We start from the raw sequence: 18,506 nt of genomic DNA on the forward strand, positions 1-18,506 counted from the left end.
GTGGTGTGTAGCTTTATCTTGCAGACCCGAGCTGCATCTCTATTGGCTTGCATGAAAAAGATTTAAGCGCCACCACATTTCAACCCATTTTATTTATCAAAGACATCCTCATGTTTATTCTGCTACCATTAAGGTGCCTTGCCAAGTTCAAGAAAAGACTACAAAATAAGTACGCTTAAATTGAAAGTACACTTACAAAATACATTTGCAACATTAAAGACTGTAAAGAAAGTCGATAGCACTAATCCTGTTCATACATTAAAGGTCAATTACTTCAGAAACAAAATTTTAAAAACTTGCACACGAATGCACTTATTGTACAAGCCTTTTCTGTCTGCTTTTGAAGCCGAGGACTTTCATTATAAGTTTATTACTCAATCTATAAAACTGTCATTCTTTTGAGGCAGGTTCTTTTTCACAGTTTAAACATCTCTGTTTGTGAGCCGTATGCTTTTGAAATTAGTTGAAATTTCCCTTTGTAGAAATATAACTTAAGTTGTATTTTATTTGGAATATTATTGCAAAACTTCAGCTTGCTTATAATTAAAGTAAGAACTTTGTCCACCTTCACACATTAAAACTACATACTTGCATATGCTGTATAATAGCCTCATTAAAACTTAATTTTCACGGCATGAGTTTGATACATTACAATGCTTTCTGCTAATGAATATATTGTTTATGGTACACAGAAACAGTGCGTGGTTGGCGCGGCCATTTTAATAAGAATATGCAAACGAATCGCTCAAATGCAAACATCATTCATGCAAGTAAGCATCAGTTAATTATCCAATGAATTATCATGCAAGGGCTCAGCATTTTCACATACTGCTTAGCCCAAGACCTTACCCTGAGCTGCAGTTTTGGGCACTGCTATAGATTTCATCTGTGATTTCTTTCTTTGCTGCTAACATTGATTCGATCGCTGAAATTTATTTTAACCTTCGGCAGTGAATCAAACATACTCTGGACAGTTTATGCAGAGATCATATCAATACTTCCTGACACTACTTAGACCTAGCCTGGTCCAACCAGACTCTCGTACATTCATTTCATTTGTACAGAGAGTCTGGCCACGCTCCATTGGAAAGCGTTACTTCCGTTAAGGAGGGTCCATTGTTGAAGTTTAAAACTATTGGATCTGCCCAGAGTACTCAGGATCTGCCAAAGCCAATCGCTAACGTGAGGTCGTGACGTATATCATGCACCGAAACCGGACGGAAACAACAAGTCAGAATAATCAGACAAACAAAACTTAGCAAACCTGGTTCTTGCTCCGGCTTTAACTTCTGTATATTCGGCAGTTTTGCAACAACGGCCCGAATAGCTTTTCTCACGTCTTTCTCCGCTGCCATTACTGAACTACAACTCAAACTGACGCGCGACCTCAACGTCATCGTTCTTAGCCACCCCCATCTGTTCGCTGATTGGTCCTGCAGATTTTTGCAGGAGAAAACGAAACTCTATAGAGAAATCCCAGACGTACTGCTGAAGGGAAATGAAAATTAAGCGGAAGCACGTAGGAGGGCGGAGCCAGGCTAACTTAGACCTACATGAGAACCGAAACATCAGAGCATCTTGAACTAACCTTATCAGGTGTGCAGTGCACTATTAATCTGGTTAAGTCAACAGTAAATTAAAAGGCGTTTCTCATTATCACTCACCTTGGTGAACCAATCTACCTAGTTATAAATATCACACAGGTTACCATCTGCCACTTGGGGCGTACCACAAATTAATAAAACAAATTCAATTATAGTGCCCTTGAGCCAACAAGGACCATCCACACGAACACTGCAGTACTGTGCAGATATCCTGAGAAATTCAGGAAAAAACTTTTTTCCAGTAACCAGTAGTCATATAATATTCTGGTACAAAGACATTTGGACATATTGACAGAATTTAAAGCCTGTCATTTCCCCAAAACTCAATTTCAGTCTAGCATTATGATGAATAAACATATTTGTTAATGACAACTATACAGATTACCATTGGCACCATAACAAAATGCAACGCCAAACAAAAGACAAATTTTGAGCTTTCAAAGTCCAAATTCCTTATAGCTAAAGCATTGTTTTGCAATTGCATCACAGTTGCTCTGGTGGGGCACAAATAAGAGTTTATATAATGTTTAAAAAGCATAATGATGGTATGTGGCCAAATTATATCTTTGGTGGCCGTTGAAAACACTGTGGGAACTTAAACTGGGTTCCGTAATGAAATGTGCCAATAAATGTAATACACTAATGGGAATGCTCATACATTATGGATCTTTGAAAAAATTCAGTTGGAAAACTGTCCAAACTTTAATGGTGTATATTCCATCATGTCCAAGTTCACCTTTATTAGGAGACGACACAGCACTTATTTTGCGATGCGGAAACTGTGTCAATGCCAGCCTTCACAGGCATCTAAAAGCTATTTTGAAAGGCTGGTTTGAGACACAATGGCATTACTATTTTTCGCATTTTGGAAAAATGCCACAGAATAAATGTAATCTCTTGTTGTGCATGTATTTATTTACACAGCATTATGCTATAATAAATGGTGCATCTCTGTATTTCTCAATGATTACATACATTTGTCTACACGAACATACTACGCAAAGTATTTTTTGTGATTCAAATGTATCTGTTATTTTTTATGTGTCCATGTCTTTGGTAAAATAAATAAGAGAATTTGTCCACCTGTAACTCATTTAAAGTATGGATAACTTGTGTTTCTATAGCTCAACTGGCAGAGCACTGCATTATCTGTGCAAAGGTCAAAGGTCAAAAACAAACAGACTGAATGCACCGTAAGTCTCTTTGGATAAAAGCATCTCCCTAGTGCATAAATGAAAATGTTCAAAGAATTAAACAAAAAGACTCCTAATAGATTATAACCCAGTGAGCAAAGCACCAAGGATATCTCCACAATCTATGAATTAATGTACTGTATATAAAACCTGAGAGATAATGCATTACAATCCGCTTTCTCTGACAAAACAGAATCTATGAGTCACAGAGTTAACCTCCCACACTTTGACCCACACAGATCAATGGATAATTACAGAGCAAAGGCCTGTCAATATTGCTTTAAAAACAGCAGGAAATTGCCTTATCTGTTATAAGAGAGGAACTGAGCCAATGAAATAGTGTGAGAATCAGAAACAGAGCATGCAGTAGAAATGATTCAACCTTTTTTCACATTTGGGTATGTGGTCTACCACAAGATTTTATTTTATTAATACTGATATTTAACATTGAAGAGGCAGAGAAATGCAGTATATAGATAGTTTAATCGGACACGCGCGCGTTGTCGCAGTTACGTGTCTGAACCGAAGTGAACTTTCGGTCTGTATTTGAAGAGTTCCGTTGCAAAACGAGATAAATCAGTTTTTAAAATTTTTGTAAAAACATGTTTATTATTATGTTATAATGTCATTATTTTGTTTTATGGTGCTACTTCGCTGTATTTTTTAAGTTATGAAGGTTTAAATCAAAACAAACCAACTGCAGTTGAATTGATATTGATTGGAATGCACAACCCAAAAACGAGATTTCTGAAAAATTAAAAAACGTAGTTATCTCGTTTTGCAACAAAACTCCTTATTTATTTATTCGGTCTGGCTAAACTGATCTCTTAAAAAAATATCTTGTCGAAATAAAATGTTTGGTTTGCCAAAGACGAGGGGAGACGGCGAGCATGGACCACAACTTTGCTTAGAGGTTTGGTAGCCAGGCAAGAATTCAAGGACCTGTAGCTAACATCGTATACTTTTATTTACACAGTAACATTAGCTCAGTGTTATAGTTGATACAAGTTAAATATGATTGATGAATAAACGCAGGTAATTTACTTGTCATTTATTACCCTTTTTATCAGAAATAAACGACTGTAAAAAGACTCTGTTGTTATTAATTCTATATGGAAGTCTATCAGATGTTGCGTTTAGTCCACACAAGCCGCTGAAACAGTCTATAGAGTAAACTATACTGTAGATAAGAATGGCAGGAAAAGAGATTGCCCTCAGGTTGTGTGGTACAAATTACATTAAACAATCCAAGATAAATTAAAGCAAGTCTAGGGACTACTCAGTTTCTGTGGCTAAATTTAAATGCATTCTTGCCATCATTTGATTGCAAACCGATAAGTATAACAATAAGGAAAATGAAATTAAAACTGAACAATGCCTCCCATTAGGATGCTTTTATAAATTATAGAGAATATATTATTGTTCTCGGAAAGAAGTTTACATGAGTTTAAAAATGAGTTGGGTTATGATGAATGTTTGCCGATGCTGACAGATTTTACCCACCAAATCCCTCCACACTGAAGAATTCTTTAGCAAACACCTGATGTCAAAGTATATGCACTAATATACACAATACTTGTATTGGAAACATAATCAAACTATTAAGTATACACAGAACGTTTTGCAAAAATTGTAATGCATTTTTTTGTTCATCATAAATAATGAAATTTGACATTATTTACGCACCCTCAAGTTGTTACATCAAGTTGTAAAATATCCAAAGGAGGATATTTTAAGCAGCTATTGACTTCAATCTTTCTTACTATAGAAGTCAATGGTTATTCTGGTTCCTGCTTGATTACAAATATCTTCCTTTGTGTTCAGCAAACAAAAAGAAATTAAAACAGGTTTGTAACAACTTGAGGGTGCGTAAATATGACATAATTTTTATTTTGGGGTGAACTAACCCTTTAAGTGTGCACTGTTAACTCTTTCACCGCCAGCGTTTTTTAAAAAAGTTGCCAGCCAGCGCTTTTCATGATTTTCACCAAAGTTTAATGCCTTCCAGAAAATGTTCTTCTTTAAATATATAAACATACAATATACCAAATGAAAGAACAGACCCTCTGCTTTCAAACAAAAAAAACCGTTTCATCCTACCTTTAGTGGTTCTTTTGCAATCAGCTTTTGAATATGGGTAGGTTTTTGCAAAAATACCATATTTTGAGCAAAAAGCAGAGATAATTCCATTTTTGTGACGGACTTTTCATAGAGATCCCATTCAGAGCGATCTTTAAAACAGACACGGACATGCAGCAGCTTGCCATAGGGCAATACTTCCGGTTTTAAAAAGTTCGGACTTGAATTTACAATTAATTTTCAACCTTCCTGACTAGTGAGGACTTGCTATAAATGATTAAAAATAAAGTGAAATAACTTAAAGCTAATTCAACTTTACTTTGTTAATTGATGGCAACTCCTCCCTAGTCAAAACAAGTTTAAATAATTTGTAAATAATTCAACTTAAAAATGTATGTGCAACAAGGAATTTTTACAGTGTGTGTTTCATAATTTTATCCATTACTGCAATATGACACTTGAGACTGTCTCATATTATGAATATAGGTATAGTTTGGGAGTTTTAAAAAGCATACAGTGGGGAAAATAAGCATTTGACACATCAGCATTTTTATCAGTAAGGGGATTTCTAAGTGGGCTATTGACACAAAATTTCCACCAGATGTAGCCATCAAGCCAAATATTGAGTTCATACAAAGAAATCAGAACATTTAAGTATACAAGTTGAGTCATAATAAATAAAGTGAAATGACACAGGGAACAAGTATTGAACACATGAAGAGAACAAGGTGCAAAATGGCATAGAAAGCCAGGAGATCACCTGAAATCTGGCAGTATTGATAGAAAAACCCTGCCCCCTATAAGTACTAATTGATATCAGCTGCTTTAGTCCTAATTACTTAGTCCCAAATACTTATTTTCCCCGCTGTATAAACTATTAAATTCACTTTAAATATAAGCTGGACAAGATGTTTGCTTTTATAAGATGATACCTGCTGACTGACACATCACTGATTGTAGGGCTTGATGACCTTGATGAAACTTTGACCATCACATCTTTCACTTCAGTCTTTGCCTTTAGTGGTGTAGAAATGAGAGGCTGGGTTGGGTTCTGAATGCTATGTGCAGCTGTTAAAAATACATTGAGAAAAAACATCAGCTTTACTTTGTATATTACTTGTATATCAATATTGCATAGCTTTTAAAGACATGTGGGAAATGGTTTATCCAGTGATGACTAAATCATGAGGTTGTTGAGTTCATGGATTTACATTGAGAGCGGCACTCCACTATGTTAAATAAATCACTAAGCGTTCCATCTTCCTCTGAAATGCCAGTTTATATGCATCCAAAGTCTAAAATTAAGGGGCATAAGATGTTTCATTACAAGCTTTTCTTTTCACACATTTCACCAAAAAAAATAAAAACATATTTTGAAAAAAATGCAAAATATAGTTTCATGACACAACAAGGCATACAGCAAGTACATTTTCTTGTTTACCAGGCAGTGACAGCTGGGTCAAAAAACTAATTTTAGACCCTGGATACATCTGTCTCTACAGAGACTGACAATTCCAAAATCAATTGTAACTAAATTGACTGATTGATAAAGAGATACAAGTCCAAGCAGCCAAGCCAATTATTTCTACACTGCAAACTGCCTATTGACTCTCAAGTTCTCCTATAAAAGCATTGAGGTTCTGGTATAACAGCATGAGGGCAGACAGCTTGTCATCAATGTGGGAAATGAAGTCTACAGGCGCTAGTTTACTGCAACTGTCAAATGATGGTTTATTCAATGCTGATCAAAGCTAAGGTTATACCAATAAACCTTACCACCTGTGACAAAGCTCAGCATTTTTTCAATGCACAAGTCAATCAATAAAATCTTTAGGTTTAAATGGTGTTAATGTAAGTGACTCCAAGATTGTTGTATTAACTAAACATAAGTAGTAGCAGTAACTATTTATATCCCTGTACTAGGGATGCAGCGATTAACCGGTTTCACTATTAACCGCGCTTTAAAACGTCACGGTTAAGTAACCGTAAAGCCTTCGCTACACCACGTGTTTTTGTTTCACGCACGCACGCACAAACCAGATCCACGAAGCACCAAGAGGCGCATGCGTCATGATGCATTGTATGACAAAGCTCCGCGTTCAAAAGAGTATGTGCGCGTGACGCGTCTCTTGGTTGTTCGTGCATCTGGTTTGTGCATTGTATGACAAAGCTCCGCGTTCAAAAGAATATGTGCGCGTGACGCGTCTCTTGGTTGTTCGTGCATCTGGTTTGTGTGTGTGTGTGTGTGTGTGTGTATGTGTGGGTGGGTGTGTGTGCTCGTGCACCTGCATCCGTACATGAAAGAGCCACACTTCAATCGGTCTACTTTGTACAGCATTAAAAACTAGGGGTGGGAATCGCTTGGACCCTCATGAATCGATTCAGAATCGATTCTTAGGGTCCCGATTCGATTCAGAATCGATTCTTGACGTACTAATTTGCATATCTGTGACGTCATTACGTCGCATTGCTTTCAAAGCCAGGTTAATGTTTGCGCTTTTGCTAGTCTCTGTACTGTCATATACTGTACTTTAATGCAACTAGGGATAAATAATGTCATTCTTATATACATACATGTCCTGTTTCTATTGTAAGACATTAAAACCAGTAAAAATATTAATTTAACGTGACATATTAATTATATATGTTAACCGGCATTAACTTCCACGAACGTTAAGCGTCTAATCATCATCATTATACACAGTGATTGGCAGTATTACTGTATTTGTATAATGCAGCGCACCCAGCGACTGAATAACAAACTATGTGCATATTTTTACAGAAGTATATTCATGTTATATCTAAACAGTCAGCGGATGGTTTAGGGCAGGGGTGTCCAATACGTCGATCGCAAAGGCAATGCCGGTAGATCGCACAACTGCTGCTCCACGCGCAAAATTGTCATTATGGTCTTTTGGAGTAATTGTGAAACATGCAGGTCTTTTTGAGTTGCTGCGCCTTTCTTCGAAATGTGTTTTGCCAGGCCACTGCAGCTCAGTCGTCTTTAACTTCCAAAATTCACATGGATGCGCATTCTTGTCTCACGCAGTTGCTGATTCACACGCACGGTGTGTGTGAGCGAGCAAACGAGAGGGAGAGAGAGGCAGCGTAGCGCTGATTTGTATTCTGATACTGTTTGTTGTCAAATATAATATTTATATTTGATTTTTGTGTAATATTAAGCTACACCTGTCAAAATGACTGGCAGTACCTGGCCCAGGATGACCCTGTGTTATTATTCGTTTTAAGAGGCTCTTATCATTTTTACTTCATATATTTTACTTCAAACAAACCAAAATAATATAACTTTATTCAGTCCAAATGTAAAATTACATTTATTCAAAAGATCATTAAAATGAATAGCCTACAGGTTTTAAAGGCAGAAGGCACCTATACTGTTTAAGTCAAAGCCAGCTAAGTTATTATTATTATCATTTGTCCAAGAATTGTAGAAAAAATACACAAACTGAAAATACAGAAAAATGTAGCAATTGATTAAAAATTTATTCATGTGATTTTATACATTAATGTTGTGAAATAAATGAATCCTTAATAACCGTAATAACCGTACAACCGTGATTATTTATCAGACTATAACCGTACCATCAAAATCTATAATCACTGCATCCCTACCCTGTACTCAGGATAATGTAATTAATTACAAAAGCACTTTTGCACTTACAAGATTTAACAAACAATTAAATATCATGCACGTTGTATTTCTCTGTATGTAAATCTAGTGGAAGATGATAATTGAGATTCAAATGTAAAGTGTCACCCACTTTAAAACTAATATAATAAAATGTGTTTTCTAAAACCGAAATGGACTTTAATAAAGCAATATAACAATGTGCTAAGATGAACAAAAAATCCTGCTAAAACAAAGTGGAATATTGAGCAAAAATCAATATGCAAATCAACATTACCTGTCTGAGACAATTTACTCAATCCACTCAAAATAACTACTGATCGGTAGGGATGTTCATATCAGTTAATTTTCACGACCGACAACCGCAGCTTATTAACCGAACATTAACTGTTAACTTAAAAGATTGTTGACTGTTGGCTCATGACGACATGCGCTGTGCGTTAACAAATATATATATTTTATTAAATGATAATGTTCATAAATTCTTACCTTCGGTTAACGGTTAAACGGTCAATATGAACATCCCTACTGATCGGTTAAGCTAAACGAGTAACTTTCACACAAGCAGCTTACAGCAAACTCTCACTATTTCTTTCGAGTCTCGTGACTAGTTGTCAAATTTTTTTTCGAGACATGGAAGAACCAATAAGATGTGACGTTATCGACGTGCCGCTATATTTTAACTTCCCTTACTGATGTATACGTTTTCATGGAAAGCAACATATTGATCGTTAAAAATATCAAATAATATTTATTGTTTTCTCTCACAAACTTGTTTTGCTTCAGAAGACATAATAATAACCAACTGGGGTCACTTTTACTTAACTGATGAATGTTTTTAGGTTCACCATGTTGGCTCCCATATTCAAAGATAACATGACAGCATTTTAATATAAAATTATTCAACTGAAAAAATGAAGTCATACACATCTGATATGGCATGAGGGTGATCTATTCCTTAAAAAGATACCTTTGGAGTCGGTCTCCTCGGCTGACTGCCCCTCCTCATGTCTGACCTGGGTTTTCTTCGACGTCTCCAGACGACCTCTGACCTGGGCAATTAACCGGGAAAATTCACTGCTGTGCTGCTTTCCTAAAAGAATTTGAAACGGAGATAAATGGTTCAGTCAGATTAAAAATATCCCACACAAGCCCATTACAAAGACTCCCACTAATAAAAATGTTATGTGACCCATCGCTGGTTTACAGTGCACACATTTTACACTCCCATCGTCCAACCTTTTTACCAACACAGAGAACACAGCAGTAACTCTCAAAGCTTCAGCATACTCAGACCATGAAACAAATATTAAAAGTAGTGTCAAAAACCAACAGAAGCAGATAAAAGGTGAATCCTAAGGGCCTGCTTTTAAGATTACATTTCTTACAAAGGGCAAGTTCAAATAATGGACAATGAAAAACTTCCAGGGGGAAGATCCAGAGATATCCAACACAGCTTGGTAGCAGAACAACACAATGCTATTAAACTACATCGCCAGACCATGAAATGCATCGGTGTCTGACTGGGATACACCATTTGAAGGCCTGTTTCTCTTTCAAGCAGATTTGACAGGAATAAAGAGTCCTACGGGTTAAATCGATTATGGTTTGTATTATATGTAAGGCACAGAACATAAAAGCTCTAACATAAAGGACGTCTACTGTTGACTGTAGCACTAAAGCTGGCAATATGGGTGGCCAAATTTTGCAGGATGTACTCATTCTGGCCAGCCAAGTAGATGCCTATAAGCATACGTTTTGTGCACAACAGCTGTTATTTATCTAATATGAACCGAAAATAAAGTCTAAACTAGTTCTCATAAGCATTTATTTAACTAGTACATTTATTCAACAAAAAATAAGAGCTTCTATATGCTTGAAGGTGAACTGGAGAAATGTCATGGGTAATAAAAACTGCCCTAAAGCAGTGAGAGTTTATCAACCCTGCGTATTAAGACAACGAAAGAACCAATAATCTCATGAAAATGTCACTTAGCCAGAAGTCAAAGATAAAATGTCAAAATCCAATACTGAAGTCAGTATCTTCAGAGTATGCTTTGGACTTTGGGCATCATGTCCTTGTGTTATTTTTTTTTTATTACATATTAGGTATTCAAGAGCAATTTCACCTTATATCTTACAATGCAGACGGTCTTATCAGATGTAAAAGTTTGATATGTTTGGTCCAATGAACCACATCAGTCTGTGCTGGAATATAATGTAAAGAGACCTGCATATTTCAGCTTTTTAAAAATAAGAAGTATTTGTCCATCTGACGTGTTTTTAAATGGAGAAAAACAAAATATTTTTCAAACGTCGATGTTTAATTTTCCCCAAACACAAATAAATCATTATTTTTCAGAAGGATAAAAGATATTTTAAGTAGTAGAGGTTTGAAATTAAGATTACAAAATTTTTGGACTGTCCAATTGTCATTCTTTGCTCACGACACTTAGGAAAGAACCTGACCCTTCTCTTTATGAGACCAAAGCCAATTACTGTGGAAAGAAAGCAGGGTCGTATCTGACAAGCTCCATGTACCCAACAAGGTTTTGAGTTCAGTATCTCAAAAATCTCTATAATGGTGTGTACCTATAACAAAAAAGGAAATGGATTGCAATGGAAAGAATCACTAGCTTGGTTTCCATCGCCCTGATCTCATTCACATTTTGAAGTATCGCATAAGAAACGATTGATGGAAATGCCAAATCTTGAATACAAAAAACCCTTAATTCACAAAAACGTTTTACACTCACTTAAGGTGGTTTTTGATTTATGCGAGAGAGTAAATAATGGGAGATGGAAAGTGACCAACATGACTGATCGTCTAGCTGTATGAGCTGACATTGTCTTTCCCATATATGGGGCTCGACATCATCGAAAAGCCATTGGCCCTGCACCAAAAAGTCTCAGTTTTTTCTTATGTGCACAGCATTCAGTTTGGCATTTACAAGCTGCACTGCTAGTAAATGTATAATTTGTCCAATCTTAACTAAATGCAGTCCTGTCTCTATGTACTAAGTGTGCCTTGTTTTATTTACTGTTGGTTACTACTGTAGGTTACCAATACGACGTCATTCGCAATTCTGTTTGAATTTTTTTGCAAATTTGAAAAGATTTGCTTCACATTTGGATGGAAATCCAGCTACAGAAGCACACATAGAAACAATATTACAGTTCAGTCTAAACCGAGAAAAGTAACCTAAAAATCACACAACAAAATAAACTATGCAACACAGCTGCGCACATAAAACGTGATCCCTGTTCTGTTCATTTTAATGTATTAATCATTTTAATTTCATTATTGCATGCTTAAAAGATAGTTGGATTGAAGATGGGCAAAGAAGAAAATGTTATGTTATGTACACTATTCACTATATCAACAAAAATTTCAGTATTACAAGTTAAAATTTACGGTTCTCTGCACCAAATTCAGTAGCAAAGCAAAACATGCTAATTAAACAACACACTATTTAATTAATACATTTAAAGGGCAATATAAAATAATAATACAAAACATTGCCATAATGTATTTACTTTACATGTATACATAAAGTATAAAATGTCTTTGTTGCTCAAGGGTTTTAGCAACTGTTGTCTGTATGGGTTTGCTGAATCTTCGTGCTGATGAACGTCAATCCTCAGTCTGCTGCTTCAAAAGACAAATACAGTAAACTTCAGTAAGACTGGTTGTACATAGAAGCATAACATTAGATGAATGACACCAGCTGAATTAGCATTTTTAAATAACGAAACTGAGCTGTTGTATACCTATGTTATATGCCATTTATTTACCCCCTGTAATAGTTTTTAAACTATTAAATGGTTAATAACAACACCTGACTGTATGAGTATTAACCTCGCTGGTACTCTACTAACCATTAAGTTTACAAACAGAGGTTTACTTTAATCCAACATTGAGTAAGAAATAATTGACAGAAATAATTGAAAATGCACACACAAAGTGATTTTCAAATCATTCAAATGACCGGAGTCAATTATTTAGCTTATACCACGGTTAGCACAGACATTGCTCTGATGGTTATTTTTGAACATTTGTCAAGTCAGGTGTGTGTTTATCGAGAAATAATGCATACCTGTGGAACATTTTTCAATCAATCAGAAAAAAAGCATTAAGCAGAAAGTGGTATAAAATGTAAATATGCTATAACACTATAATGCAAATGCAAGCAAATCTGAAGCTCACCTGTTTAAAATCCAATGATTCCAGGTAGTGTCAATTGAAAGACGCGTTGATGCGTGTCTTGAGGTTTTGCGGCAGTGGGAATCCACCTCTAGTGGGAATGGCACGAATTGAGCGTTGCCGTGGGAAACGCGCGAATTGAAAAATCTGAACTTTGGCGGAAAAACACGCCACATAAACCAATCAGGAGCTTGATCTATTAGTGACATGATTACAGGAAGCGAGCGGAGTGGCAGAAGCCCCTCCCATGACGCGAATTTCCACGCGAATGTCTCGATAAGTAGAATTTCACGCATGAATGAAGTGAGTACACACAAAATGTTCAGGCGTCAAACTACACGTAAACTCGAATATAAACCCACAGTAAGAAGAATGAAAAAATAGCTTCCAAATGATGTACATTGTTATTGGTTTTAACCTGCTTTACCCTAAAAGTGAAACACAAAGAAAACTGTCAATGTCTACATGATCAATTTACATAAGAACCTGCTGTACTGTAAACACGATTCCTAGAAATGTGTGTGTGTGTGTGTGTCATTTCCTCCCCTTTGTGTCATTTCCTCATTCATGACCACCTTGGTGAGGTCAGTGACTCATCAAGCCCTTACTATGATTAATCAAGAGTTTATCTCAGCATGGTGCTATTTATAGAGCCGCCCCATGCTGCACATCAATATTTAAATATCCCATCTCCAACATCACAGCCTGCCTCATAAAACCGCACGATGCCTTTCATCTTTTCCTACTACCTCAGATTCAACATGACAAATATCAGACACGTTCTCTCGAAAAATTACGCCAATCCACTTCCAATGCCTTGGTTTCTTCTGTTGGCCCTTTGAGTCTTGGAGAAAGTGGGTTTTCATTACGGTGGGGATGCAATTAGAACCACACAAACCAGTTTGAACAGAAATTCAGTTAACCCCCCAAGAGTAAACCTGAAAGTTGAAGCTAACAAAGGGTGGAAACAAGGAACCGTAGTTAGGCTCTGAAGACATATAGGAGTATAAACATCAATAAAAGAATCAATTTGGGATGCCGACAATCAAAAAACAACTCTAGTAGATGAAAGTCTCCAATCTGAAAGTTCCTGGGTTTATGTTAAACCAAAACAAATGCGTGGTGCAGACAGGCATACAAACAAGCGGACAGCCTCATTCATTTGTACGATCACGGTGTTAACCTTGAACACTGATGTTCAGCGAGGGTCTGCAAAACTCTAGGGACCGCCGGAACTGCAAGTACTCCGGCAATTATTCTTTGATCTCGAACAATCCACCAAAGGGTCCTCGGAGTGAGAAAGGTTGCAGACCCCAGTCCTTGAAGATGGCATAAAAGCAAATCATCTTTGCAGCAAGTACAACAGACTGCGGATAGCTTATCTGTAAGGCACAAAGACCTTTGACTGATTTTTGGTGCAAGCATTTTAAAGAGGGTCACCAAGCTGGACTGGAACATTTAATGAGGGTAAGATCGATCTCGGGAACATGTTGCTTTTGCCGTATTGATCATCACCCTAAGCCTTTTGAGGGATCTTCCTCACTTACACTCTTACACCTGCTCATTCTCGCTCTCATACACACACATATTTATCTCATTAGCAACTTAGTGAACATGGAGGCGAAAGGTTTCTGAAAAACAGCTTACTTGAGAACTACAGAGCAGAGCTGATGTGAGATATGCATACTGAAATTGCCAGGAGACTGGAATTGAATGAAAGCAAGCGAATTCGTTCAAGCCTTTGCCCTCAGTTTGAAAATCTCTGCATCATAAAGTACTGCATAGTCAAAACACAAGGAGAATTTGATACACGAGGTGAAAACGGAAAGGGGGACACTTTTAAAAATTGTGTTCCCGTAGCTTAGTTGGTAGAGCACAGCACCAACAGAGCAAAGGTTGTGGGTTTGAGTCCGAGAGAAAACCTATATTGTTAAAAATGTAGTCCTAAAATGTACATTTGGACAAAGGTAATGATCGACCGATATGGTGTTTTTTTATATAGCCAATGCCGATACCGGTAGAGTGCCGGTCTCCGATATGAGAGACAATATAGAATATAAGTGAAAGTAATGTACTTGGTGAAAATAAGAACTTAAAACAAATTTACAAGACATAATAATGTGGATCTGACATCTCTCGGTACTGTTTGAATAAGACTTTGCTGCAGACCAGAGCGTTGTGTGTAACATGTCATGTTAAAAAGTGAATAATGATTGGTGATTTTACCATCTGTCAGACTTTGGCTCTTTTCATTACAAACAACCAACAATTAGTAGTAAGTAACAGAAATATTTACTGGCATATTGAAAAGACTTATCAGCCGATGCCAATTTTAACAAAAATAATAATAATAACATAACAATCATCCAGATATAATCTGGTATATCGGCTTCTGCTATATATAGGTCTATCACTTAATAAAAGTGTCTGCCAAATACATTAATGCAAAATTAAAATTTCAATTGAGGTGCGAATAGTAATTTTAATGTAACTTTGAGAAAGTCACATGAAAATTAAACAAATTTAACTCAATTGTCTGGAATTGTGCCACCAAAATATAAGTATATGGTATCTAGTGATTCTTTTTACTTTCCTTATTTTCCTTTAAATGCCATACCAGCTTCTAAGGCTATATTCATTGTGAGAAGACTAGAAAAGATGTTTAAAATTAATTTCCTCTAAAAATCTTAGAACTATGTTTGGATTCACTTGATTTAAAATTTTTACAAAAGTATTAACAGAATAAAAAAGGTTTTATCTTGTGATCCTATTCCGTGTTCTCTTTACATTTTTTAATTTGTTGAACAGACCACAATAATCTTTCCTGTAATTCAACTGATGGCACATGGCACTGCTGACCCAAAGGTCTCTGGTTCGATTAAATGCCGTGCTGATAAAGTAAAGCCTGAACACACTGTAACTCACTTTGGATAAATGCTAAAATCTATCAAGCTCATGACATGATCTACGCAGAATAAATTCACTCTGTGAAAGAAATTTTAAGCATAATATAATTGGAAATATAAAGCTCATAATGATGAGACTGAGATGTTTAGCATGTCTAGCACTTTTTGTATGTTTGTGAATGCGGGTAGACTACCATTATTCAACAAAGACAAGGTAGAAATGGTTTTTCATTCTCTGTCCCCTTTAATAATAACAGAAATACTTGGGGTATGAGAGTTCAGTGAAAGTTATTCATTACATGTATCAAGCGGATATTTTTATACTGTAACACTGAGGGCAACCGGAGAATCATTCTGACCCTGTTGTGACATCACTTGAATAATTTTCAATCTGTACCAGATCTGAAGTGCTTCCTCTAGTCAGACAAAAACAATTTCTTATTTCATATTTAATATAAATATTTACGAGCAGAGACTTACGGTATATGGAGTGTAACCCCTCAATTTCTTCAGCTGTTTGATTCTTTGTTGTGACTATAACCTGTTGAACACAAAACAAAATAGGTGAAAACAATTATAAATTAAAAAACAATCTGCAATAAAACAAAACAGTCTATATACAACATCAAGTGATAAAAATCAGCAGTACATACAGGTTTCCGTTTGCCGTCCAGTTGATTCCGTAATCGCTCATTGTTCTCAATTTCTTTGGCAATATCTTCAGCTGTTTTCAAGAGAATGAGCAAAAACTTTAACCATTAAGTACAACCAGTATCTTTTACCCTAATATGTGAAATAATATTAGCCAAATATTTGCCCAAAAGAAACAGCGCCGTTCAAAAGCCTATTTTTAAAACTTGAAATGTAGATTTTTAAGGAGTTTGGTACATTTACAACAAAATGGAAAAAGACAAAATTATTTTTGTATTTGATTCTTTTATCATAGTTTTATTTAACTTATAATAAAGAAAAAACATATGATTATAAAATGAAAGCTTTTTCCCATATTAACAAAACCTAATAACAAAAAAAAAAAAACTAATTGTTTGTAACATAAGAAATTAAATATTCCAAGAAAGAGTTCCAGATTTGATATGATGAATCAAAAAAATTAAGATTTCCTAGTATCAATATTCTAAGATCATTAGCAATGTATATTTAGAAATTTCCCAAAATATATTTAATTCAAGCAAGTCACATTCAGATTTTTTTTTACATCTATGACATTTAGAAGATATTACATAATTTAACAGTTTTTGAAGAATGTAATATATTCAAATGTAAAATATTACATTGGATTTGTCTGTTGAGTAGCTTTTAATGTAGTTTGTATTTCTTCCATAACATACTGCCGTTCTACCAAATCATATTTACATTCCAGATCTCTTTCCCATTTTTTTTAAGTGCATATAAACATATGGATTAGGTGTCTGATCACATTTGGCACAAACATACGTTAATTTTTCTTGTTTCTTGTTCTTGTTGTGCTGATAAAACATACTTACAGATGAAAATGCATTATCATCACAAATGGACCTTACAAAAATAATACACACTATACTCAAGCAGTCCAGTCTCTAAACAGCAACCATGGTAACATCAGATGCAGAAAAGAAAAACAGCAGGTTTTCTGCTAAACCTCTGACAGCTCAATGAAAGAGATAAAATCACTTCTAAAAGGGTCAGTGATAAAGGGAACGGTAACTCAAAAATAAATTAGTGATTGAGGAGGTGATGCTTTATTTTTCCAACCAGACCTGCCATCTTTCTGTCAGGGTCATCCATAGGGCCACTAATTCTAAGAACATAAATTACACATTGTAAACACTAGCTATGTAAAAGCGTACCGCACTAGACTCACTTTTACCAACAAAACAATACATGATATTGTGTGTGTGTGTATATATATATATATATATATATATATAATAAATATGCGAGACACTAAATAATAGGGCTGTCAAAAGATTAATTGCGATTAATCACATACAAAATAAAAGTTTGTTTTTGCACATGTGTGTGCACTGTGTGTAATTATTTTGTATATATAAATACACACATAGATGTATACATTAAACAAAAATGTTATGTATGTATGTATATTAGGGATGTGCATCGATGCATCGCGCTCCCATTAAAAAGACCTGTCTGAAATCGATTCTGAATCGTAAGGCTCCGATTCAGTGTTTCATGCACAGCTTGTGCATGTACTACGGCTCCGTGATCAGTAGGAAGTCCTTATCAATCTAAAATCACTACAAGTTTGACTCGTTTATAACGTGCATTTAAAATAGCAACACTCGTCAAACACAATCATTTAAAATATTCTTTATTATCATGAAAATACCTGAAACAATCTGAAGAACAGCGATATAAATATTCCTTTAGACATTTCCTGGAATAGTGTTTGGTATACTACTTCTTCTGTGGCACAAATGGTGTTTCTAAGCGAGAGCGCCCCCTGGCTTTTGGATGTGCCTGCATTTCACCGTAATTAATTCAAATTCATTCATTGAGAAAACGCGCATTTGCCCGATTAATTGTCACAACCCTAATGTATATAATTTTTTATCTATATATAATATATAAAAATAAATATATACACACATATACATGCATTTTTTATTTGCTTATACATTCACTGATTTTATGAATTCGTACCCGATTTGGGGTTGAGAGAGTCACACTGGGCATTATAGATGTGTGTAAAGTCCTGGTGTCGTCGTACGAGCTGTTCCCTGCTGCCCTGAGCGGACAGATGACATTCCTTCAGCATCTTCTTCAGCTTAGGAACACTGATTAGAGTGTACACCAGTTTAGGCATTGCTTTTCGCCTTCCACCACTGAAACACACACAAACAGAGAAATAAA

General features: G+C 35.6%; 1 protein-coding gene across 1 annotated transcript in view; it reads right to left on the reverse strand.

Moving 5' to 3' along the window:
* rad18 (RAD18 E3 ubiquitin protein ligase) overlaps nt 1-18,506 on the reverse strand; it is a 48,311-nt gene that overhangs the window by 15,517 nt on the left and 14,288 nt on the right. Inside the window, exons 7-11 of the mRNA XM_065279857.2 lie at nt 18,297-18,478; nt 16,289-16,359; nt 16,116-16,176; nt 9,496-9,618; nt 5,809-5,944 (exon numbers count right to left, since the gene is read on the reverse strand). Of these exons, the coding sequence (XP_065135929.2) occupies nt 5,809-5,944; nt 9,496-9,618; nt 16,116-16,176; nt 16,289-16,359; nt 18,297-18,478 (573 nt within the window). The remainder of the gene's footprint in view (nt 1-5,808; nt 5,945-9,495; nt 9,619-16,115; nt 16,177-16,288; nt 16,360-18,296; nt 18,479-18,506) is intronic.

The sequence above is a fragment of the Paramisgurnus dabryanus genome, chromosome 7 (genome assembly GCF_030506205.2).
Source record: "Paramisgurnus dabryanus chromosome 7, PD_genome_1.1, whole genome shotgun sequence".
NCBI classification, from domain to species: domain Eukaryota; kingdom Metazoa; phylum Chordata; class Actinopteri; order Cypriniformes; family Cobitidae; genus Paramisgurnus; species Paramisgurnus dabryanus.